At 37.5% G+C, this 27,718-nt stretch overlaps 1 protein-coding gene across 1 annotated transcript in view; it reads right to left on the bottom strand.

The window, feature by feature from the left end:
* Positions 1 to 26,239, bottom strand: part of SKAP2 (src kinase associated phosphoprotein 2) — a 116,137-nt gene extending 89,898 nt beyond the window's left edge. The window contains exons 1-4 of the mRNA XM_031045001.2: positions 26,066 to 26,239; positions 15,592 to 15,697; positions 13,292 to 13,317; positions 3,357 to 3,461 (exon numbers count right to left, since the gene is read on the bottom strand). Coding sequence (XP_030900861.2) covers positions 3,357 to 3,461; positions 13,292 to 13,317; positions 15,592 to 15,697; positions 26,066 to 26,114 — 286 coding nt within the window. The 5' untranslated portion in view covers positions 26,115 to 26,239. The remainder of the gene's footprint in view (positions 1 to 3,356; positions 3,462 to 13,291; positions 13,318 to 15,591; positions 15,698 to 26,065) is intronic.
* Positions 26,240 to 27,718: the final 1,479 nt, after the last annotated feature.

The raw sequence follows: 27,718 nt of genomic DNA, 5'->3' as shown, positions 1-27,718 counted from the left end.
TCCATTTGTTTTTCTGACAAAGCTGTGACTACTCCAGTCTCTCATTGAAATTCCATTAATCTGGTGCACCAAGGACCAATGCGAAAATCAAAACTCCATCTAACCCTTTATCAGCTCACAATAACCTACAAGTGAACTCTGCCTGTTAGCATACAGCAAGTTATGATTTTGCTATCAATCAGGCTGTTAGCCAATAAAAAAAAAATCAAGTTAAGAACAGAGTGCCTGGCAGTGCTGTTTTGTTTTGTCTGTCTTGTTTTGGGGTTTGTTATTTTATTTGGGGGTTTTGTTGTGTTTTATCCCTCTTCCAATTTCTGTAGGGTGTCTGGACATGTAAACCTATGCATCATTCTCCTTCACTGTGATTTAATTGCTGCCAGCAATCAAGTCAAAGCATCACTGAAGTGTGCTTGAATTTCATTAGATGATATAACTTATGCTACTTTCCTACAGTACCTAATAAACCATAAAGAAACCAAAACACATATGGCTTGAGGGAATAACTGGAAAATTAGGTGGCCATTTGGGAACTGAGTGAACTTTTGAACCAGAGGAACAGAGAAAAAGAAATATTAAAAGGAAAGACAGACTTAGAATGCACACAGAGATGTGGGGGTTTGACCTTTTCAGTACCTAGAAAATTACATTAGCATTATGAAAAATACATATCATGTTTAGAGTTTATAATCCATCAAAGTTTAGATACTTTGTTAGTGCCTACCATAAGGTAAAAGTCAAAAGGACAACATAACAATCAGATTTGACAAAAGGCCTTTAGGGGACCTGTGCTAATCTAGTTATCCCATACTTATTGTTAAATGGATTATCTCTCTTGTAATTAATACACCATTAGACAGAGGTCACAAAAAACCTCCAGGATTTTACAATGACTGTAATGTACACGTAATACACTAATTCTTTATCTGTTACCAAGTGGGTGTCTTCACAAATTATATTTCAACAGTAACACTGCAAAGTCAAATAGTGACACTTTCAGAAGTCGTACAAACCTTGCAGTCTAACTCACGTGTATAAAGGTAAATGGCTGTTTTGTTTTGGGTTTTTTAGCAGAAAATATATATAAAACATTTTACATAAAAATATGAATGGATGCAAACATAAATAACAAACACCTCAGTTTGGTTACCTACAGTTAGGTTCCTCTGTTAACGCCAAAAGCCTTAATCATACACAAATGTGGTTTTACACCTCCTGAACTAAGCTCACAACCATCTATCATCTACCTTACAGACACAGCTTCTTGAGTAGGTTTTAAATACTGGGCATTAACAAACTGTTAAAAAAAAAAACCAACACACACACAAAAAAAAAAGGCAAAAAAAAAAACCAAACAAAAAAACCCACACACAGTATTGAGTTTCAACAAACCCATTCATGCCTGGGAGAACTGAAACAAATGGCACCTCTGAGACTCAATCCACCACTTATAAGGTTCTCTCAACATACATTTTCATACGTAGTCTAGGTAGGCAGACTTGAATGATGGACCACTGGACATTCAAAGAGAAAACAGAAATGCTCCTCCAATAAATGAAATATTTACAGATCAAAATCTACCACCTTTTCTCAACTTCTCGTGTTGCACTCCTACAAGATAACTGAAGAGGATTTATCATAGAAAGTAGAAAGACTAGTGAGGCAAACTAATCTTAAATACAACAAAATCACACCCACTATATTTCTACCAAAACTGGAATGTATCAGCCAAGATACTGTTGGGCAGCTATTATACATACTCTCATAATTTTAACTTTCAAAATAGGCTAAGAATTATTCACCCATCTGTTCAAAGTGATACAGTATTTCATATATTCTTGCATCAGCATTATACAGCATTCATTATTTAGGTTTATGAATATTATAATTTTTTTCTTGATTAACTGTTTTGAAACAAATCTATAATCATATCTCCTATTAAACAGCTATATAATTTTGTCACATACCCTTTATGAAATCAATAGCATGTTATTAAGTTACAATTAGAAATAATGCTAAGATTATGTTTGTAAGCAATAATAAATACGTGGAAAGTTGCATTCAGCTGTATTTTGGAAAATTAGTTTGGCTTTCCTAAAAGCGATATTCAGTTTGTCTGATAATTACATTTCAACCAGAAAGGAAAAAGGCTTGGTTTTATTTCTTAATAGAAGGTCACATTGCCAACATGCAAAAAAACAAAGAGAAACTGAAAAAAAAAAAAAAGTGATTATTGTTACACATTTTACAGAGTCCTGGATATATATATATAAAAAAAAAAGTGCTTTAGCCTGAATCAATGCTTAGAAGGTTTATCACTTATGCATGTACTTGACTTATCCCTGTTCTGCAATAAACATAATTTTATACCTCATAAAAGCAATTTATGTTTCCAAAGGGAATAATCTGGATAACATAAAATGTGGAGTGCTATGTTGCAGGAAGCATATTTTCATTCAGCAATTGTATTTTGAGATGGAGCTGCACAGTTTGATCATCATATCATGTCAGAAAACATCATTCACTAGTAAGTCTATCTAACTTCTAGTGCCAGAAATTAATATACATAGTTAATTTATTTGTACATGTATTTAATTTATTGCCAGATATTATCCATAGAAGGTATTTATACTATGTATACAATAAACTAATCTCAAATATGGACACCATGCTAAAGCAAGCTTGTTAACTGTTGAAATATTCAATTGTTCATGTCTTCAGAGCAGTCATACTTAGCATTAAATTTAATGAATACAAAATAAAACAAGGAAAACAGCAACAGAGCCTGGATTTTTTTTTAATGCGAACTCAAATTTGAAATTTATATAATAAAAACATTCTACAAAATACTGTCTTAATGGAAGGAAACATTGTAAGAATAATTAATTTAATATTTTATGAACCTATTCTGCATGGAGTTTGCGGAAAAATATCAATCACATAAACTCTTTCATTATTTATTAGATAAATAATACAGTAAGCCATTAAGTAGCACAATAAAATTAAGCAAGAATCTGATAACGTTGAATTAACAAACAATTTGTTACTACAAATACTCAGTTTTAGCCACTGATCTATCTTCAAAAACATATGCATCTACAGAAGCTGCTTTGTTACGAAAAAACATGAGTTAAAAAAAAAGTGTAAATTTGAGACAGCTTCACTATGCTCTAGAACCACTAGAGAGAGCTCTTCAGTTCCTTTAAAGGTTCTTGTAAAGGTAAGAAAATCATCCAGCTGTAATACTTATCTGTTTATCTGATTTCCCACACTAGCATTCGTATCACGAGGATCCGATTGCATGAGTTTATAGAAAACTGGCAAATCTAGTATATTCTAAGGTAAGCAGTGTCACATACCATCAGAAGGTGCTTCATCCTCTTTATCATATCGGTCAGATGCTATTGAGAGACTATCAGGAGGCGAAGTAAAAGAGACCTCAGACTGTTCCTCATCTTCCAGTTCTGTAAAAGTAAAAAATACATTAATAGTCAATATAGTCTACCATACAAACACAGACAGACTCTAAAGACAAGTATTTTTATTAGGAATGCGGGTATCAATTCCTATCTGAAATGGAAGAAATCCCATTTCTCATCGATGCTCGTAACAGGTACATTGCATGCATATGCGCAGCTGTAAGCACTGCTATTCTGGGGCTACCTTCCAACCAGCCATATACATGTTGCTGAAGCAGTTTCCCTAAGCACTGTCACATAATGAACCCACTCCCAGCACTGCACATCTGACAGCTTCTCACACGGTGGGGGGAAGAAACACACACCACAGCAAAGAGGTGGGCAAGGGAAAACACTGGCAGGAGAAACAGGCAGTGCTAAGCTCCAAAGTTCTGCTCTGACCATGTGCAGGAAGGAACTGCAGCAACATTCCTCCAAGGAATTGCCAAAGTCCTGCTGGCAGCAGTTTGTCACCCTCTGCCCACTTTCACTTTTCTTCACCATAATTAGGCACTATGCAAATATTGTATGTGTACTCCTCCCATGAAACTAAAAACGGAATCACATTCTGACAGCACCCAGTTTGAACCTGTGCCTCCATGCAGCATTCTGTTGATGAATTTCTTACGCAACTGAGAGTCCTACAACAATATATACAAAAATCTACATTATGAACTAACCTATGCATTACAATGATCAGAGTGCATTAAGTGTAAAGGTCTGGGAAAGGCAAAATGAAATCAATATCAGTTGAGGTTTCCATTTAATTAGACAAAATCTAAGTTTTCCCTCTCAAAACTCAGTATATTTTCTCAGATTTTTTTTAATACCATCTAGGTGAAGAAGAGGTGAAAAAAAAAAGAAACTAGATTGTTTCTTTAAAAAAAATGAGGAAAATTCAATAATTAAACATGATTAAAATCTCCAAACCAAAATCATTAATCTAATGCTTCAATAGATCAACCAACCCTCAATTTTCTCAAGAATCATATAAAGCTAGATTCCTCAATCATTGCTTTTTGGTATATTCCCATGGAGAAAGCTTTCCAAAGACCTCCAGATATGCTTCCCTATTCATGTGCTCCCTTTTGGAACATTGTACCCAATAATTAATTTCTTGGAATCCAAAATAAGCCCCATACATAGAGAAAATATTCTTCTCTGCAAACATGTGAATTGCATGCATCAGGACTGCTTAGCCATGGCTGAGTTTTACCCTTTTACTTCCCAATTTAATAATGGAAAATTATACAAAATTCAGAGTCTGCCCAAAAAGTTCCTTTATATCCCACAATTGTCAAATACCAAATTGGTTTTCCCTTAACTAATTTAGCATGCTTTCCTCAGGAAAGCTTCCCTTCAAGCTCCCATGACATATAACAACTGCTTTGAATCTGAACCTGACTCCAATCTATTTTTGACAAGGCCATCCTGCAAGTAGCACTCCAGCCATCGTGTTAATCTGATCAAAATATTTGCATTTCATCACACCTGTCAAACCAATCAAAAGTAAATTATCCCCCTCCAGGATTCACCTCTTCCTCTAAACAGAAAACCAGAGAGCAGATAGAACATGAACAGAAATTATTATGCCATATTTACAACTAGCGTGATTATCTTTCACACTTACATATCAGAGACCAGTTGCCTTTCTCTGTCAATATATGTATATCTTTATTAGACAATAGATTCCCTATAAATAGAGCAGACATGATATTCACAACCTATACTGTATCAAAACTTGCTTCACTGTTTCCATCCTAAACTAGAATACTAGTACTAGAATGAACAGAATATGCATCTATATAATGTGTGTATATAAGTGCATATATACATATATACATGTATACACACACACATATATAGCATATATATAAGCCGTTTGTCAATTAAAAGTGTCCTAATCAGCTATGAATAAATGTACTATCATTTAACCTTCATGAAGGTGCCAGCATAAGTTTAAACTATTAGGGTGTATTTACAGAGGAAAAATGTTTCCACAAACACCACACTCCAGCACTCAAAATTCACAGGCTGAATAGTAAGAGTAAACCTAAATATATTTAAATGAATAGCACTAGTGGATGATAAATAGGCAAGTAAATATGTAGGAAGAACATCTCCAGAGAATTGTGCCCCACTCAGCAATACATAATCTCTTCCATATTCTTAAGAGGCTTCTTATGCAAGTTGCACCTATCTTTTCCATTAAGTCACAATACTACCATTTCCAAATTATGCTTAAGATTTGAAGTTCAGTAAATGTTTGTGCTTTGCATTCATATAAAAGCCAGATCTAGACACAAGGGGCTTTTTAATACATACATACATATGTATTTAGGGCACACCATGTACCTACCCCAGGTATATCCTGTATTTGAAACAACAAAAGCTATGGGTACAGAGCACAGACTTATAATAAAACAAGCATCTAAGTGTACAATATTCAAGTTCAAGGTGCTCTTAAAAAAAACAAAACAAAACAAAAAAACCTGTTATTATGAAAAAAGAAGTTACACACTCAGTGCTTTTAGCGAGTTTGTATCTCCAAATCATTCTCTAGATGTTAAATCCCAAATAAAGGCTTGAAAACTTCCACACAAGGAGAAAATGGCAGGGAGGAGGCAAAAAAAAAACAAACAACAAAACACTACACAACTTACTAAGACAAATATGTAAATGCCATATACAGCTACAATACTACATTTAGGCATCCACATTTTATGCAAAATTGTGGAGAATAGGTCACAAACCATAAATAGAGGTACAAGCAACCTGTAGCCTTGCAGGACTAGATTGAACAAAAAATCTTCCAATTTTTATTTTAGATTGAATCAATGTATTTGGAAGTTCATATTATACATTGAAATGTAATCCTTAAATTATTTAACTTGTACAAAAGAACTGCAGGCATGCTGATAGAGAGCTGATTCAATCTGCTCTGAAGCTTTAACAAGGAACATTTCACAACATTTGAATGTACTTACATAGGGAAATTACTACAGGCCAGATTCAACCTTCGGATTTTGCCTCCTAATTCTCACAGGATTAAAATACATCTTAGAAGTGTATGTTACTAATACATAAGGATATTGCTCCTGACAATTCATTGAGAGGGTTCCTATTGGTTCTGTCCTGCATTCCCCCTCAGAATAATCTCTGTCTCTTTTCTACTTTAAATGTTCCTCCATCAGGGTGTTGCACTGCAATTTACACTCCACCTACTGAGACAGGCTAGAGGGAACTGCATTTGAAGCCCCATGTGTTACTCCTTGAACAGTCGGAGGAGTCAGTGTTGAGCAGCACAAGCCACTACTCCTCTCTTTAGGTGCCAAGTACCTAAAAATACACCTGAAAAGCATCAATAAATTAAAGCAAAGCATTCAACTTGCATTTATGTAATAGAAAACCAAACTACAAAGCAACAATGGGCATCAGGTAAATGTATCCAATACAATTTGCAAGCATAATTGAAAGCATTGCTGCCTAATCAGACATCTAAAAGCAAAGCATGCTCAAACAAAATGTCTATAGACTCATTAGTTGGCAGCCATTCCATTACAATCACACATAATGTCAGTAGTGCCTTGAACCTGTGCCAATGACAACAGCATAAATTTTGCATCTCATTTCTGTGGCCATAAAATTAATGATCAGTTTAAAAATACTTCTTAGCAAAAGTTATTGCACAAAGAAATGACATGAATGTGTCCCTGTTATGTAGTCACAAGGATAATTAAGGAGTTGATGCTCATTAATATAGTTTCTTGTTTCCCCAGAATACCATATGATTTATCTGGAAGTTGAAAAAAAAGAAGTTTAATTAACAGTAGATAGTTAGCAGTTAAACAATAACAAAAATATGCATATGAACTGACCCTATTCTCCAGTTTCTGCAATTTAAACTAACCTTTTGTAGGTCTGATAGCAGAATCAATATTTTGTTATCTTTAAAAAAAAAAAGCCATACAATGTCTTTACTTATTAAATGCTACCTTTTCCATTACAGCTTATTTATTGATTTAGGAAGTAATGCATAGCAAAGGGTAAGTGTACCACATTAGGAACAGAGCATAAAACAAACTCTCCTCACTGTAACAAGGGCTGCACTTCAGTCCTTGCTCCCTATTCTGAAGATTTCTAACAGATTAAGTTGGTACAAGCTGAATACAATGAACAGGACCATGCTATTTTGTAAGAATCTAGTTTATAAAAAAAAATAATTATTATTTTTCCCCAAGAACTCATTTTCTTCTAAGATAGTGATTATAGCAATGAACTCTGAAGTATTAAAGGTACTGCTTCCACCATTAACTCTAAAAAAAGAGCATGCAAGATGTTTCAGCCAATATCCCTGAAAGAGCCTTGCTAGCTCACATCCTCAGATCACTAAACAAAAAAGTCTAGACAGAGTGATGCATTGAAGTTGCTCAAGTATAAAAGAAATAAAACAATTCATAAAAATAAAATGTCATGCAGCTCAAAACACTCTGCCTCTCACCATTTTGGAAGGTCCCAAGTCACAGCAGGTTGAAATCAGTTCCTCTTGTCCACTCTCTTTTGCAGTAAGAGCCCATCAAACAAAGGACTGGATGGAGCCATCAAGCAGATCAACGCAAGGTTCTCATCACACAGTTTTCCAGAAAAATAGCTAGACAAAGCTGCTTTCAAGCTGGCACAGGTATTCTTTAGCCCCCTAATAGTTACTGATGCTTTTTTAAGATGCTACTGACCTAATCCACCAGTCACCTTGCTAGACTGGATTCTTCTGACAGCCACTTTCTCAATGTATGCTTTGCCACACAATCTGCTCCAATACACTCATTCCTGAAGAGTCTTCTGGAGTCTCATATTAACATGGCTGGTTTTAATGGCTTGTTTTGCAAAGGTCAAGTAGGAACTCTTTAGAAGCTATTTGTTAAAACAATACTGAAACACCCTTAAGTTTGTAAGCAAATGGGCTTCAAGCAAGAAAAGCAACACAACTTCTACTTGTTGAGTTGTCTCTCATTCTGACAATGCACATAAGACCATTTCATGCTGCACTTGTGGTTCTGTCTTGCGCTGCTTTAAATTGCATTTGGCAGGGACACTTCACAGATAACAACTACATGCAGCTGAAACAGACACCAGTGACTTGCCTACAAGGAAACCCTCCAGACTTCCAGGAGAGTGATACTTGGCACAATTCTAATGCATCTGATGGTCTCTCCAGAAATACATCATGAAGATCCTCAAAAAAACTATGCAACAACTAAGCCATATCTTTTCCATTTATGGTTATTACTAATGATGTATTTATGCCCCTGACTGAAAGCTCAAGTGTGTTAAAATGGAGAACTCGCGTCCACATACTGCTGTGATGACTACAGCTACTGCCTCCCTTTCTCAAGTCCATAAGGACTCCTACCTGCTGCCATTTCCTGAGTGGGGAAAAAAAATGGAAAAAAAGAGTACAGAAACAAAAAAGGAAATAGCATCTCAACAAAAAAACATGGGGCAGGAGAAGAAAATACAAAGCCCTTGCATACAGTGCTACTCTGTCAGCTTGACTATTTCCAGGAAGCAGATGTCTCAGGCTCCAGACACTGCTCTACCAAGAATCAGAGACATCCAAGTCACTTAAAGGTTTCCTGCAGGTACTCCCAATAACTACATAGAACACTGATGCTCTAGAGACACAAATTTATCTTCTCTTATACTACAATGAAATTAAAATGAAAGTGGACCTTCATCAGTTTTCATCAGACTGTAAAGTGGTAGTTAGTAAAGGTCATATCATACTTTTCTGCATAAATAGAGCTAAAGTCATGTGCCACAGCTCGTATATAAGGCACACCAAGTGCTTTATGGAGAACTTGTTCTGCAAATTCCCCTATTATGACTTGATTTGGTTAGTACTTTTGTTGTCTCACTTTCAACACTGAGCCAAAAATCTTTTGAGAAAAGTAATTAAAAATGTATCTTTTACTAAAACAAATGCAATGAGCAGATGGCAAGTGAGCTTCAAACACAAAAACAGGTTCTAGGGCTCACAGTGCTTCTGCCAACTTTAGCGCTATTTTTAGCATAAATTGAAAGCAAGGTTCTTTTAACTAAACATTTTGGCAGCCATGGTATTGATTCAATTAATCTCAAAACAGAGAAATGCCAAAAACTGTATTAACTCAGGATCTCTGACAAAATCCAGACTTTTATATCCTTAGTGGAATACTAGTCTTATGAAAAATTAATCCAATTTGTATGAGAATTATCTTAGTTTTCAAGTTCTTTCTCAATTCTAAGATCTAGAACAGGTCACTTTGAGTGCGATTATGGCTTTTTGGTTTTGCTTAAACTGCTTAGATGAGGAGTCCAATATTTCAAATTAAAAGAAACAAAAAAAGGCAGCAGTTTCTTAATTTAAGAATAAAATAAATGCAATAAATGTTTAATAACTCAATAAAAAATAAAATTTTGTGGAAAGATTAGTATTTTGGGTATTAGTACAATTGTACATTTTCTGTCATAAGAACAACATGCACTTTGTAAATCAACTGTAAAAGTCAGTGTAAAATCAGATAACACATCACACATGAGAATTAAAATATTTTCCTATACAACTAATTTTATGTCTTTAATTTTTACATATACCTACCTTCCCAAAAAAGCTTATTTTTTCACTGTGTAGACACAAAAGATGCTTTTGCCAGCATATTTACTGACCTAAAAGGGAAACGAAAAAGGCTTCTTTCTAGGAGGATGCAAGAAAGTCCCAAAGATTATCAATTTGGTTGTAAAGAAATATGTATGTGCTTTCTGAAAGTTAGAGATACACAGCTGATTTTGGTTTTAAGGAGCCTGGTTCTACTTGTGCATGTGCTCTTCAACTTTTTTTTTAATTCTTTTAAAACCTCTTTGCCTTATTTTTATGAAAGATAAGATTCTGCGTGATAGTGGCCAAAGCCCATACCCATACAGTACCTTGGTCAAACTGACCAGTTACCATATGCAAAGCCAGTAGAACTTCAAGAGCATGCAACGATGAGAGTGGAGTTACAAGCTGATAGCCACAAAGCATATTTGTGGAACAACTCACAAGCTGAAGGAGCTGCTGTTTAAGAAGCCATAGTCAAGTTTCATTATGTTATACAGAAGATATAATAATTTTTAAAGCATTTGTTCACTTCTTTCAGCTTCCAAAAGATTCTTCTGAGTGCTTCTGGAAGGATGACAGGTCAACTCATTAGATTCTTGAAAACAGCTGACATGGTATGATAATTAATGTATTGTGATAAATACTATACCATGATAATATGGCACATAATATGAACTATTCTTCACCTTTCTTTCCAGCTACAACAAAAACTATTTTATTTGCATTAAAAAAAAATGGAGTAACTGCTACCACAAAACAAGGAACTGCAAATATCAAGTTTAAATGCGCACAGTGGTTTTTATTCTTCCTGTTTTGTTTCAGTGCAATTTCCACATTTCTGCTTCCACCTCTCCCTTTTTCCTAAAGGATATTCTCCTTTTTCACCTTATATTTCGGGGTATTTCTTTTTATTCCGGAGGGGGAGGAGAAGGAAAATGTCTGACCAACACTGGTTTTAACCTCTTTTCAAATGTTTAACCTTTTCTCAAAGGTTAATTTTTTTTTCCTCAGTTTTTAACCTTTTCTCAGATTTTCCATTTTTCAAATGTTTAGGTGTGCATAGAGGTATGAATGGGCACAAAAGCTGACCTCACTCAGCTGCTGCCACTGCTTTGTTACACTAATAACTGGCCAAGAATCTGACTGCTTACCTCCATATGGGTCCTTTTTCCTACACCTACACAAGTCACACCTAATTTGTACAGGCCTGGAGTAAGAATGGCACAACCAAATAAGTTTAGCACACAGTTCTTGAACTCTGGAAATGATATCAACAACCCATACCATATTTCCTCAAATATTTTGCAAATAAATGTAGGCTCCTATTTCTCATGGGGTTTTGTATTTTTCTTTTTTATTTATTCATGTAAAGGTGCAGAATTTAGAGAAATTTACCTCACTTGCACAAAACAATGGTATTACTTTAGAGCCCGCTCATTTTATTGACAAATACTGAAAGAAAACCAAAGTATCAGCATTTGCAAGCTTCACCGTCTACATGTAGTTCTACAATCTGAACCAGTGAAACATCATGAGAATTTAAAGGGGCAACACATCCTTCCTAAGAATTAAATGCACTCTAATAAAAGGAATAAGACTGAATAAAACCTTCACAGAAGTCAGAACAAGCTATACAGTAAAAATTGCAGACTATATTGATCAAACCATCTATTTTGATGGTGATGAGATTTCATTAATTAATAAATTTGTTGAATCAGAAAAGAAATTCCAAATCAAATGCCAGTGAAGAAAGTAAGCACAGTAGAATTTTCCTGTCCTTCATAGAAAGCAAACCAGTAAACACAAACACTGCTCTCTACAGAAAACTGTCATGTTTACTGGCAATACACAGCCTCAGAAAGTTATTAAGTCTTTAAAGACATGCTCTCTGGAAAGTCAGACACATTTGCAACAAAACAACTAGCCAACCTTATTTCATGTTAGCCATTCGTTTAACAAAATAACATTTGACTTTTCCACATTTAGTTCTGTTGGACAGTGGTGAAAGGAAGGAAACTATACTTCAACTTCAATAAGGGTGCTGAGGTGCAATATTAAAAAAAATAGTAAATTATTTTAATACATTTTTTAAATAACCACATAGTTTGAATTTACAAAAGCCTGGCAACCTTTGGGAAGTTTCAAGTTGTATTTTCTTCTTATTCAAACTGCTATGGCTGTGTAACTTTATTTAAACAGAGATAAGAAATGTATGAACTTGTTGTGCCTTGTTATAGCATTACTTGCCCAATACGACTTACATATTTGCACTTTATCAAGAGGCACACTGTAGCCCACACATTTCAACCTCCTTGACCAGAAACAGACAGTTCTTCAACCACTGCAAAAAAGTGAAGCTTTGCATTGGCTTTTTTGACCTCGCACTGTGACCCTCATACCAGCATCCACAGGCTATAGGTCATGACCTCAAGAATTAGCATCATGGAAATAAGAGCCCTTCCAGGTTTAGTTAACAGAACAGAGCACTGTAGCAACACACTCAGTCTTCTCTAAACTGAACTCTGCAGCTTTGTTTTAACTCCACTAGAAGACAATAGATAACCCACACTTCAGTTTTCATTACTCGCACACTAAATCATCTCTCCAACTGAAGGTCTGAGCTCCGGCTGCACTATGGAAACATTCAGTCAGCGTGGATCGAAAGCCAATATCATATTGCCACTAGATGATCCTATTAAAAGGTTAAAGAAACATCACTATGGAATTGAAGACTTTTGCAATGTTAAGAGAAAAAGGCTGAAATAATTTATCCCTATTAAAATTTTATCTCCTAAGCAGACTGCTTTGCATAGGCTTCCTCTGGAAAACAAAAAAAAGAACCTGCTTACATGGTCTTTTACAACGCTACGCTTGTGCTAATTAAGCCAGACATAACAAGCTCCTATTCTGAACTATATTTCTATGCTCATCTTTTCATCAGTAAGCCTTCTCAGAGGCGTTCAATGAAGGAAATGGGACCTGGCTTTGAGCGATGGCTTAGCGAGAACTTGGCAGCCGGGAAGCTTTTCCCGCTTCCCTCAGCAGGGGGAGCCAGGCCCTTCGGCCTCGGGAGCACCTGGGCACGGCCGGGCACTGCCGCAGACAGCGCCTTGTGCTCCTCCGGCTTAGGGTATGCCAGGGGGCAAAAGTACATCACGGGGGGGGGAGGAAAAACAAACAAACAAAGCGCGACATTTACCTTTATCCTGGAATTCTTGAGGATATCTGCAGAAAAAAGAAGAAACGCAGTAAAGCAATGCACTTGCCAATCCATGGTACTGGAACACAGCGCAGAACAGTTTTCAGCAAGTTTTATAGTTGAAACTTAGCACTGCCAAGTTTTCCTTAATAATTTTTAAGTCTTTATTTTTGGCTAACGTATTTACTCAGTTATTCTTTTGACTCTGCAGCTGAGAGAATCCCCAGTCACTTCAAAGAAGGCTTGAACAAAACCAAACTCAGAGCTGCCGTTTATAGGGATATACATCTATTCAGTTATCTTAAGGTATAAATGTAAATAAGTACCTTTAGTAAATTTTCCAAATGGTAACATATTCCAAAAAGTTTTGTGCATAAGTAAAAGCCACTAAGCATGCTTTAAAATAACACAGTAGGTCAGCAGAAAAAAAAATCCACAAATACTGGGTTTAGTTGCAATAATCTATGAAATTCAAATTAAAAAGTATTAATAATTAACCAGAAATTTAATAGTTGATGCAGGCCTGAATTTAAAAAGTCATTTTCAAATAGAAATATCTTACCATACTTGATGCCTAAAAAATTTCCTATTGCTATCATCCCAGAGGGCAAAAAATACTATTTCTTCAGAGCTAAATCTTGATTTTTCAGAAACAATAGTAATCATAGGATACAGTTTGATGTATAAAGATAAATAACCAGGACAGAGTTATCTAAAACAGCACCTGAAGAAGTGTGCATAGACTTTATGTGAAAAGGAGAGGATTTCACCAGAAATAAATGGCAAATAAAATGCAGCTGCCAAGACCATCTTTATAGACAATAAGCAGTAGTATGTGTATCAGGTTAGTCCTTAAGGTGATGCTTACAGGTAACAAGCAGGAGAGAAAGAAATGGTGTAGCAATAAGAAACCAAGGAATGCAAACAGAGACAAAAGGCCAGATCTGAGAAATCCTGTATAGGAAGTAACAGTGTTAGGCACAGCCCAATATGTGGGATGTGAAAGTCAAAGATGACTACAATGTGCATATATTTTATAGCCTGCATGAAAAAAAAATGTTATTAAGAGTGAATAATATTACAGGAGACAAGGAAGGAATTAGAAATTAAAACAAGACATGAAATCATGGGGTCACGTAAGTGAATGGCAAAGCTTTCAGGGTCAACTGTGTTCATAACTGCAGGTTCCCTCCTTTGATATTTCATCATCAGTAAAAAACCCATATTTGACTCATAAGACTGAAGATAAAAAGTCAGTAGTGCTGTATCTGCAAGTCATCTGTACAGTCCCAGTTTAGCTCAATAACCCAGACGGGAAAGCATAAAAAGAAAAAAAAATCCTGATTCCTTAAAAAAGTAGTTCCCTAAGCATTTATAGACTGAATCAAAGGCACACAAGCCCTCAATTACAAGACTTTGGGATACATCTCCTGTCTTCCCACAGTTAGTGTGATGCAAAGAATGATGCCCTTGCCAGAAGATTATGCTGTCTTTGAAACTGTAAACAAGTTGCCACAAAGGCAGGAGCATGTCATCAAAGGAAAGGTTAAGAGATATCATACAGGAGTGGATCAGTAGAAAAACAATTTGGAAACAACAGTGGGAAAAGAACAGCAAGTACTAGATTATATCCTAGTTGATCAGAGTTGTAAGAAAAGAGATTTTGCAAGTAAAATTTAGTAGCACAAATAAAACTACAGCCAAATCTCTTCAGCTGACTTGTCTGACTGAAATCAAGACACAACAGAACAGTCTCAAATCATACCTATTAAGAGAAAAAAGAGAGGAAAAGAAAAAAAGCCACAGCGCTCTGCATGGTCTGTCACAGTACTTCACTATCTTAACACTACGGAAACAAACTATAAATAGCTTCCAGTATGTTTCAATTTGCTATTACAGAGCTAAATGATAGAATATAAAGTAAAGCAAAATCAGCATTGAACTATGCTGGTTTACACCAGCAGCATATGGCGACAGGAAACTCATTCATATTTTCAATGCATTATATTTCTTATATTTCAATGAGTCTTACCAAAGCAGAGGTGAAGGCAAGCTCTACCGAACCAGCCTGCAATCAGGGTTCAGAATATTACAGCGATTCAAATGGGAAAAATCCTTCTGTTCCCATTTTTGACAATTGTAGCAGCTTCAGGAAAGATATAAAGACTTGAACCCATGGAAATTATTTGACAAAATCAGTACCTAAACAGATTTTTGTTAATATTGTTAAAGGTTATTGAAAGATCGTAAAAACTTTATGTGTGACCTTACAGCATATTAAAGCCATGAAGCTTACTTACCTTGCCTTAACATCTTTTATCTTCTTAAGAAGAACTTCCCTTTTTTCTTTTGCTTTCTTAGATAAATTTTCTCCTTTTAGCGTCTGAGAAATAAATGTGTCAACATCTAAATAAAGAAGAAAAAAATACACCTCAAAAAAAGAAAAATACCGATCTATTGAGTTTCTCCTGATACTACTATGAAAAAACTAAGAAAATTATTTTCAGACCTACACACAGCATAGTTAACGGACATTTCAGATTCTAAATGAGATACATTTGTTCTCTGATCTACTTATGCTTAGCACAGCAAATCCTATGGTGACATTTGATTCTTGCTCACTTAATTATGACACATAAGTCCTAATAAATTGCAGTACTATAACAATTACTTTCCATCACCTACAGTAGAGGATAAAGCTAAAACATGGAAATAGGTTTTATGCATGTATTACTGCCATGTTATTTCAGAAGTGCAAGTTACAAAAATGGCTGAGTGATTCATTATTTCAGCACTAACACCTACCCAGCTATTACTAATATAGATCACTTAGTGGTTACAGCATTTTCAAATGGTCTCACCTTGCCTCTGGACTCCCTTAATGACTAAAAGTTCATATCAAAAACCTTAATGCTGTAAACAATTATGGTTATTGTGCCTACCTATCAAAGAAGTCAAACTGGAGCGTGTACTTGAAGTTAAGCATACCTACACTTGTAGAATCACAAACTAAGGCCCTAATCTGCACTGTAATTTTTAATTCTTATATGGATGATACATTTATATAGTCAGGTAATATCAAAGCATTCCATAAAAGTTACCATGGTTCTTTGTAAATATCCATTCCATAAGATAAAAACAATGCAGTGACTGAGAATTGGAGGAGTGTAACTTCTCCAGTAGTATGTTTTCTTGATTAACAAAAACAGTTGAGAAAAGTAACTGTAAAAGTTTCTTATAGTTACCAATCAACATACAATTATCCTGAAAACTGAAAAGTAGGAATATGACAAAAAAACCCTGCTTGTTAATGTGGATTTCTCAGATGTATGGGTAACAACTGTTCACTGAATAAATGAAAGCATACATAAGTAACAAACACCCCTACACAGTGCCTGCCTGCTCCCCATACACACACAGATACACACATTGGCTCAATCTGTGTAGATGCAAATAGATATGGATAGTACTGTTTTAATCCTGTAACTTTTCCAATCTGATGAGATCTTCCATTTTCATAAATCTAAACCAGCCAATTAAGAACTCAAATGTTTGTGAACAAAAGTTCATGTTTTAAAACATTAAATGAATATTCACTGCAGATTTACTAACTGAAAAAAATGACTGCTTTTTTCTTTATTAAACAAAACTTCTGCAGAAATATATCCCACTTTATATTACAGACTGCAAGAAAAGAAATTAAGTTACTCTTTGAGAACACTGGCATAGCTACTGCAAAGATGTCATTCTTTATAAATAATTTATTTATGATTATTTAGATGTTTAGATTGCTGTCTTCACAAAGCATGGCAGATATTTTCTTTTGGGCTTTGGGTTGGTTTTTTTTTATAAAGTATTTTAGGGTTCAGAAGAATAATATTACTCCCTATGAGAGAGAGAAGCTCCTCTATTATATTTTCCAAAGCAGTCCTGAAGTGGCATGAACAACCACATTCAGTTCTATGGCATTCCTTCTTTAAAAAGACAAAAGGAAAGGCACTTAACATGCATATTAATGAATACTGCAGACACACCCCCAACAGCCCCTATGCCCTACACCAAGCATCCCTGGAAACATACCTTGCCCTAACCCATGAAAAATTTATACACCTTCATAAATTCCAATCACTAGAATTGGTGACCAAGCAGGCAAATGAGGACCAATGCAGTCCAAAGACCAACCACAAAACTGGTCAAAAAAACGAATACTTTTATTACTGAAGGCAAAACCCAAAACCATCAACAATTTCTCTGTCCGTGAATCCTAACAGGATTTTCCAGTGCAGACCAACCTTTCATTCTGGGAGGTACAGATGAGTTAAATATTTGTTCCTTCAGACTTTTACATGTTCATTTAAAAAATTAGATAGCAGTTTCAAAGTTCCCCCAGGCAGCAACATATGAAAGCTTAGAGGAGTTAGTCACATATTTATAAGTAAGGAACAATGCCTGCATAGTAATCTTCAGACACTAACTAATCACAGAACTTTGCCTCAGAAGTCATCCCCTAAACTCAGTGGGCTTCCTTACTTCTTGGAAAAGCTCAAAATCCAGGTGAGAACTCTGCCATCACAGGTTTTGACTGACAGTAAAGCTTTTTTCAAACACAAATGTTGAGGTAATACAATTATGGAATATGTGGGGAAGAGAAAACAAGTTGATTAGAATAAGCAAGAATTTCCACTTCTGATACACACATGATATTCAACAGGATGCTAAAGAAGCAATTTACTTGAAAAGTATGCTTTACTGTATCATAGATTTTTCTTATCTACTCACAATTACACAGACTGTTAAACAGCTTGCACAAGCCATGTTCTTACCCAGTGTTGTAAATTCATCCTGGATGTGGCAGATGCACATGAGATGAGTAACTTAGCTCCTCTGGACAAGAAGCAAGAAAATTTAGGATACCTAAGTTGTGATCATCTCTTGACTATCTGTACTACCAACACTAGGGAAGAATATGGAAGAAGCAGTCCTGGCTGTTAAGAAAAAGCTTCCTCACTGGCTTAACATAAGGGAATGTTCATGCAATTTCTCTCACATTCCATTAAATGATAAACCTTGGAATGAGAACAGGACTCAGGACTTCAGTATGACAGATCCAAGTCATATACAGTGAACTTCAAACAAGCAGCAAAATTTACCTATTTCTCACCACTATTCTAGTCACCTACTTGCTCTTCTTTCCCCAGGATGGTCCAAAATTGATGTCTCCTCTGCTTAGTTTAATGCTATACAGAAAAGGAAAGTGTAAACTACTAGTCACAAGCACTTGAGAGTAGACATGTTTCTTTATGCTTCAGTAGCAGTTGATCCATTCAGGAATTTAAAATGGAATAAAAGATAAACTCCAAACAAAGCATCTTTGAGCAGATTTCCAACTTAAAAGCTCTTTTACTAATTGGTTACCCCACAACAAACAAAACAAATTATTTCCCTAAATTGTTTGTTCTTAACAAAATGAGCACCTATTTAGTGTCACAAATTGCAGTGACTCAGGTGTTTCCATTGAAAACACTAACATTTCAAAGACAAATAGATTTTGGAAACCTATTCAACACCTCTTAACATTTTTTAAGATTCTGTGTTAGACTTCCTGATAGCCTGAATACCCATCTTTTTTGCTCTGATTCTTAAAGCTTGTAATTGTAATAACTTTGTAATTGTAATAACTTTGCATTAGCCATAGCCCAGAAAAATTATATGCCTCCAGAAACAAACAATAGCTGCTGAACTGAAAGATCCAATTGATACAATTCACTCACAAATTGCTCTGTCAATACAGGTTACAAACTGACAGAAAAAGGAAGTCACACCACAGCCTAGTTCCTTCCACTTCAACCATCTCATATAGTTTCAAAGCTTAATTGCTAGCTCATACAACAAGCAAAAGCTAAAAGGCCATTTTAATTCTATTTTCATCTATATTCCTTTTACAAGGAAAAAAAGCTAAGATTTATTTTACACTTCATTGTTAAAACATTTTGTGGTTCTTGTTACTTCAATGATTATAAACAGACAACACTGCAAGTTTTTCATTGGTCTAAGTCTCTGGCACTACTTCCTTTCATGAAGGCTGAAACTACGCAGATGGACTTTTTCAAGAACACTGTAAATTTTTAGCCCAAAGCAAGTGCTGCGTTACAGAGTGTTACTCATAACAAATCACAGCACTTCTGTTGTTTACAGGATTCAATATCGTGATCATAATTCACACTTAATAAACAAATATACTTAGGACAGAACTACCTCATTTTTGTGCCAGGGTGGGCCAAACACACTCTCATAGAGGCACTCAAAGACTGTTCCCTGGGTCTTCCTTTTTCCCTTCCTCTAACAGATAATCAAAATGTTGTCCATCACATTATCAAAAAGTCGGACACTTCTTCATCACCTGATGACTTCATACCATTCAAATGACAGAGAACAATCATAAACTGGCAATGAGATAGGTGTGTTTCTACTCACATGGCAGAGCTTGAAGGCAGCACCCTGCCCATTACCCAAGGAGAACGCATGCTGCTGTTTTGTGGCTAGACATGCATTCACCATATGACAAGGGACACTTGCATGGTGTCACCCGCTGGATGCCCTGACAGTCACACAAGAAAGGAATGGCAGGTCAGCAGAATAACTGCTCCAGCCACCAGCTTTCTCTCATCATCTCCTCCACCTCAAGGCCTGAGAGAATCAGAAGCTGGCTGCAAGCCAGAGAATTTGGGAAAGCAGACCAGAGAATTTTGGAAGGTAATGCAAGCGAGGCACATTTGTGCACACACACTGTCCAAAGGTGACCAGCATGAAAGAGACCGTATCTTTCAGCTTTACATGGGCTGGCATTAGAAAGCAATTTGTTTTCAAAGTTTTCATGCAATTCATTAGTCTGAAGACAAATTATCAAGCCATATCTGTGACTGCCTGCCCTCTTGAATCAAGAAATATTCAAGAAATTTGCTTCTGCTCTTCCCCCATCCTCCCCAGCTACATTTAAAAGTCTCTGTTCAGAGTTTGCTAAATTGTCTTTCAAAAAATGTACATACACAGAAACAGAACACATGATGCAAAATAAAAGTAACTGACACAATCTGAGGTGTCAAAATGTGTCAGTCACTTTGATCAAGCCTAACAAGTAGGTGAACATTCCTTTTTCGCACAAAGACTGAAATGGACCGCCTTCAGAAACTACTGTACCTTAAATCCCCAAAAGCACGGCTATCTTGCCATGTTGCTACACACAAAGTGAGTTTAATGAAAAACATTGAGATTCAATGGTTTCACTTGTGATTTAGAAAACAAAAATACACGCTGACTGCTAAGATTTCTCAAATGAAGCAAATAGGTAAGACATCTCTTAAGAAGTTCAAGAAGAAAAATTATAATCAAGGACTACATGCACCTAATCTCACTAGCTGAGTATTTGAGCATCCTCTCTCTACATTAAAGATGTGAGAAAAGATGAAGCTGTAACATATTAAGCATATAACGAAAAAAACCACACCAGTACAAATCATGATCAAGTTACAAAGTGATTCCAAATGAACTATAATAAAAAATGTTAAGGATTAACCTAAAGATTTACACTGTGTGCCACATTATGCTGCATCTATTGTGGTTTGTTGACATATGATTATGAAAGAAACGTAAACCCAGTCAGATGAGAAAGACAGATTCCACATTAATTGAAAAAGACAAACTAAGTGAATAATGAGTATATAAAAAATAGCCTGTGCCATTTTTATCACCCGTGTACGACACTTATTCTCAAATTTATGGCAGAGACAATTGAACTGTGTTTCAAATCACTGGAGGTTATTTCTTACCAGGAATGCCGCCCTGCATTTTTTCACCTCACTCTTTCTATTTTTATTCCATTATTATTGAAATACATATATATTACCAAAGCTGTAAATACATGTCTGCTCAGAAAATGTGTCCAATAGTCACCCTGGTTTATCTTGTAAAGATGGATTCTTCAGCAAGGACCAGCATTCACTAAAGCCTCGGAGTTGTGAAAAGAATACTTTGAAGCAAAGAATAAAGTCTTAAACAACAATATCATTTTAAAATTGAAACAGCCAATGAAGAAGAGCTACACTGTACCTAGGTGGCTTTTCCTATGGCAGGAAAGTAAGGAGTAAGTCCAGCAACAGCTGACAAGAGGTCACAAAAGGACAGTTCATTTTCTGGGCATCAGGGGTAAATATAACTATCGTAATGGCCAAAAATAAAATGCAAGCAAAATTAAACTCATGCACTGGATCTACTGTCTTGTAGTTTCCCATGCCTTCTTCTGCATGCGATTTCCAGGATGTAACTGCACAAGTGGGCAAACAATATTAATTCGAAGAAACAAAAATAAAGAAATCACATTAAAAAAAATGCAATTTGGACAACATGACTCAGCATTCAAACAAACTCAATAATCTCTTGGTGGAAATGGTCTCTACCACAAGAAGATTGTTTTCTGTTTAGTTCTGGGGTTTTGTTTAGTAGAACAAGGAAAACGGACATTGGGAGTGGCTATAAGGTTCCATATGAACTCGAGAAAGAGTTTTATGCCATTTTCACAGAAAAAAAAATCTTTGTAACTTTTAAAATACGAATACAAAAAATTCAAACTGGAAATACTGCAAAATGTGAAAGGAACAAAAGAATTTTTTAAAAAGTAATAGGACCCTTACTGTAGTCACAGGTATCACAAAGAGAGGGAAGACATAAACAGTGATGTACCTAATGATCATGACATCATCAAGAACTCTTACAAAACAAAGAATTCTTCATTCCAACTAAATCTCCATTACTGGGGGGGGGGGGGGATAAAATTAAGATTTTTTTTTTTTAATCAAGGTAACTGAAGCAACCAGTCTGATTTATGTTACTAGAAAAAATAATATGCCTTCAGGGAAGAAGCAGCCTCCAAAATCCTCCTCAGCTATGGACAAGCCAAAACTTAGAGTATACATCAAAGAGTAAGGAGCAGTAAAAATGAGCAGGCCTCCAGCTACTTACATAACCAATAATAATTTGACAAATAAACACCATACAAGTTATATCCCATTTTGTCAAACACCCACAAAATGGTCCTGAACATATAAACATGACAGGGGATACCTTTTCAAAAGAATAGACAGAATAGGGCTAGGCTTCCTTCACTAAATTCCCCAAAATCTCAAGCATCATCTGGAAGGTGCAGAGACACAGGTAGGGAAAGAAGAAGTTACATACACTGCCACACACCTCCCAGGTGTAAAGAGGAAGATAGGAACAACAAAATTACTTGCTCCTCCCACCCAAAGCTCAACCCATGACCAGAGGACTCTGTTTCTGTCTCCAGTGTTTCCTTCCCACCACTTGAGCAAGCCAGAGAAGAGAGGATGGGATTGTGAAATCCTCACAGTCCTCTGCCATAAGCCTATTGCCACACTGACCTTTCCCCTTCAACTTCACAGAAACAGCTTCCTCCTGTTTCCAACTAATGCAGTTAGCCCTGAGCTCAAGCTATGCTTCTGCCTGGAACATTTCAGTGCCACTGACATGCAACTATAATGACCCTGCCAGCATGTGTGACAGAATTTGTTTTTACGTTACAGATATAATATTGTTTAGGTTCAAAGAAAAGCACTCCCAAGTCAGAAAGTTTCCTGTGCAACTTTAATTCATCCCCTGGTGTGTTTACTCCCATTATCACCATGTTTAACTACAGGAGCACTTAATATGTTTTCCAGTAGGACTCTTTCTTGTTCAGCATAGTGGGTGGACAGTACTCCAACAATCAATCAAGGCTAAGGAGGGATAAGGAAATCCATATGATCACTCCTCCACTTGTTTCAGAAGTTGGAAGTTGTAGGCAAAAAGGCCAAGGAGATGAAAAAGAGCACAATATTTATGAGATTTTGTATCTGTCACTGCCTCACTGCTATGTGAATACTGGGTTAAAAAAATTATGCTTCTCACTAGACATTAACTGCATATTCTCAACAGAACCTGATATGAAGAAGTACCCAGCACTAATAATGGCCACGGAATATAGATACTCAACTCACTTCATTTTCTGGAGAAACTAGTACAGCGTGGAGGAAGGTGAATTTGAATTCTAATTCTGTTCCACCATTGATTATTTTTTGCAACCCCAGATCACATCTTGTTTATTACACTAATTTTACCAACGGGAAAACAATATTTCCTCGTCTCAAAGAGGTGCTGAATCAATACTTGTGAGCCATTAAAGCAATACATTAAGAAGCACCCTCGAAGAAGAGCATGCAGAAATTAATAACTACCTACTCACTGCAGTCCTTGTATTGTGTAAGAGTTGCTTAATGAATAGTAAAGATATTACAGAGCTCCCTTCCTTCCTCCATTATCATACATCTTCACTACTTGAATAGCTTGAGCAAAAAGAAGCAGGACACTACATAAATAAAGATTAACAGAACCTAAACAAATCAGTAGAATTGCTCATACGGTCTGAATTACTCCAGTTTCTAAACTTCATGCACTTAAGTGGTCACCTTAACAAAGAAACAAAAAAAAAGGGGGGGGGGGGGGGGGGAATGAGAGGTTAACAACACGCAAACTGTAAAAAGTAATGTCGTATTTTTTAACAAAGAAGGAGATTAGTGAATTTTTACATTGTATAACCATAATTACCTTTAAATTTATTTCCCTTTGATAATTCTGCAAGTCAGAAGTAAAAGTTACAAACTGCTAGTTGTTCCTCACTACCTCATTTCCATCCTGTTGATTTCTGCTTACTCCATAATTAAGCTGCCATTATTACATTAACTACATTATTACATTAACACATTAACAAGTGTTAAGTTCATTTTGCATTGAGTACCAGACTAAACTTGTGTGTGAATGCAAATTAAGTTGAAAATACTACCTTCATAATTGTAAAGATGTATTATGTGGCATTTATGTTACCATAGTAACAAGGATTTAAAGATCATAGGTAAATTATTCCATTCTTTGCTTCAGTTCTATAGACAACACTAAAGAAATCATCTCATTTTCTTCCAGAAAAGCTGAAGCTGTACACACAGTACCACCTCTAGATACCTGTATTTAACTTAGGTCATTGATCATAGTGACTCTGAAATAACATACACGCATCCCCCTTGAGGGAAAACATGTGTTCTCAGTTTCACTTCAAAATACAAACTTCGTATCACTCTTCCCATGGCAGACTGGATAAAGATGAGAAGAACAAGTTTCAAAAATGAGGCACTATTGTTGACAAACAAACAAATGACAGTCTTGAATGATCCCACCTCCATCACATCATCCCCTAAAAAAACAAATAAACCCTAGAAGCACTTAAAACATTGAAATTTCAAGATCAGCTTCACCTGATCACTAGAAAATAGCTCTGAAATACACACACACTTCATGTGATCAAAAGCTTCAGAATACAGTAATGTCACAGAAAATACCAGTGTTCTACAATGGCTGTCATAGGCTATTTTTACATTGTTATTATTATTAAGAATCTGTGCCATGATAAGAAATCATGAAAAGCTTTCTTTTTTTTTCCTAGTGGCTTTTGGTGCAGATTTTACTACAGACAGTATGATTTGCAAATAATGTACTCACAAACAGCAGTTAGCAAAACACTTGAAGACAGTTGGCAGAAGTGCTTTTAAGATGAGAAGATGTGGTAAGAGCAGAATGTTTGGAGCACTAACTCTTACAATCAAAGTGTTACAAAAAAGAACAATCTTCAAAGGTGATGAGCTATTCTACATTCTAGCAGGTGCCCAGTAGCAGTCGATTTCAGCGGGAAGATTTTGAAAAGCATTTGGATGACTTAATTAGAGCTATGCAAGTCCCAGTGACAGAAACAGAAGCTCCCAAAAGAGACTTCCACTTAAATTAAAATTGTTTCAGGATAGCAAAGCTTTTTATGGCTTTTTCCTCTAGGTATAAGAAATCCCAAACTGAAAATTAACAGTTCATTTTAATGAACAACACAAAACAAATTTCAAAAGTGAAATGTACATGAAAATCACTACCGGTATTTTGAAGTCTCTACTAACACTAATGCTGATAACCTTTCATGGTGAGAAATCGTCCCACTCCTGGGCTCCAACATACCCGTAAGGGCATGGACAGTCGGAGTCAAACGTATTTGACTGATAAGACAATATGCCAGCAATTCAGTGATATCTTAACTCGTTTCCATATCGTTAGCCTCTGTTGTTTAGCGGGAAAGTTTGGGGTGTTTTTTGCCGATAATCTGGGGAAAGGGCCCTGCTGGCACCGGAACAGCATGGTGCAACGCAGCCTGAAGGGGAAAATTCCCACGCTCCTTACCCCTGCCCAGAGGCAACGGGCGGCTGCGAACGGCCAGCCGCAGCCCGACGGCCAAGAGACAGGCCAGGAGCGGCACCCCTCTCCTTCCTCATTTCTGGTGCGCCGAGAAGCCGCGGGGAAGGAACGGAAGCACAGCGCCGGAGGGCGGCCGCCGCCAGGGTACAGAGGGAGGAAGTAACCGGGAAAGAGAACTTGACGGGGGGAAGGGAAGCCCCGAACCCACAAACTGGAACCGAGGAGCGCACCGGTGAGGCTGTATCTCAAAGGGCTGGTCCCCCCGCACGCCCCGGCTGCGCCGGCTATCCCGACCTGTCACACCCCCCGCCGGCCCGCCCCCCTCGGCCGCCCCTCCGCCCTTCTCACTGCCCGCCCCCCAGGAAGCCCTCCCTCCCTTCTTTCCTTCTTTCCTTCCTTCTTCCCTCGTTCTCCTCCCCTCCCAGCCGCCGGCCGTACCTGCGAGGAGACTACAGACCTCGTTGGGGATCGCGAGTGCGCCGTGCATGGCGGGGGCAGCCAGGGACACCTCGGGGCAGGACTCGACGGCTCGCCCCGATCCCGGTCCCGGTCCCAGTCCCGCCACAGAGGAAGCAGAGTCCCCGCCCCCCGGCAGCAATGACACGGCCGCGAACCACAGGGGCGGAGCTTTCTGCACCGGAGGTGGAGCTTACCGCGAGGGGGCGTGGCTTAGCTCTGCTTTCCCCGCCCTCTGGTTTCGCGCATGCGTCTCATCTCCACTCCCGATGTTTACACTCGGGTCTGCGCGTCCCCTTAGCAACGCCCCCGCCTAGAGGGCTGCCTCCCACGTGACCCCTGCCGGCAGCCATTCAGCGTGAGGGAGAGGCGTGGGCCCCTCCCTCCTGCCAGAATCCAACATGGCGCTCAACGTTAGTTGTCTGCTCGCCTCCGCCCCAAAGCCCAGTAGAAGTTGTCTATTGGATAAGAGTGCCCGGAAGTTGCTCTTCGACTGGTTCATTGGTTGTCCCGCCCCAGCGTCAGGCCCTTCCCGAGCTGAGGATTGGTGGTTCCGGCCTCCGTTCACAGCCACGGACTGCGGCGTAGCCGGATGTGAAGAGTGATAAATGTTGGACCTGGTTTCTCCTAAGTACCTTTCCTGCCTGCATTAGGAGTACGGGGCTGGCTTTAGCTCCCCTGTTAATCGGAGAGATGACGCTGTCCAGGGAACAAGGTTTCCTGCCGGTTCCTCCTCTTCCCGCCCGCCCTGCTGTCATTGCCAGAGCCGTGGGTTCGGGGTAGCAGACCTGCTGTCGTTGCCAGACTCGGGGGTTGGGGTAGCCCACTGCAGCCCAACCTAATGCCCCAGTTGTGCGTTGTCATGGTGTTTGCAGCTGGCAGAATGAAGCCAGAGAACTTGAGGAAATCGCATACACGCGTAAGGCGTACAGTGAAATAAGAAAGGGAAAGTTAAGCGGTGGGAACTGGCCTGTTGATACTGGTGTCTGTTAGCGCATATCTGTGGGCAGCGGTAGGAAGAGATGCTGTTTCTAAGCAACACGGGTGGGTTGTTGGAAGGTACAACTTTGTGGGAGTTTTGCTTCTGGAGCAGCTTGGGTATACTCCCACAGATCTCTAGTCATACGTATTTGGAGCACATCAGTGATGTAATATGTTTAGTGTAGAAATAGTCAAAGTAAACTCTGACCATGTGCCTTCTGTGACCTTGGTGGTTTTGGCTGTATCTATGTTATTACTAGAGAATAATGTTTGTGTTAGAGCTGCAGTTATGTTAGCACATCTGTATATCATACCAGTGTAGAAAAACAGCAAGGAAAAGAAGTTACATTTATGAAATTCCACATTTATACTACTGTAATTATATTAATACTTGTCGCGCAGCTGGCAGTACAGCTGCATCAATCAGGTATTAAACAGTTTTTCACACATCTGCTTGATGTAGCTGTGCCAGCTGAAGTTTGCAGTGTAGGCATGGTGTTAGATTATATTGTTCTCCTGACCTCTCACATCTCTTTTAATTACATGGAACAACTCATTTCAAATACATCTGGGTTTTCAAAGCATTGTAGCTTTATTACCTGGTTTTATGGCCAGCTTGACTGAAACTCAAGCAGTTAACTAACTGACCTGTAT

The sequence above is a fragment of the Melopsittacus undulatus genome, chromosome 1 (genome assembly GCF_012275295.1).
Source record: "Melopsittacus undulatus isolate bMelUnd1 chromosome 1, bMelUnd1.mat.Z, whole genome shotgun sequence".
NCBI lineage: Eukaryota > Metazoa > Chordata > Aves > Psittaciformes > Psittaculidae > Melopsittacus > Melopsittacus undulatus.
The sequence above is the reverse complement of the archived record's forward strand: the minus strand, read 5'-3'. Positions and strand labels throughout refer to the sequence as shown.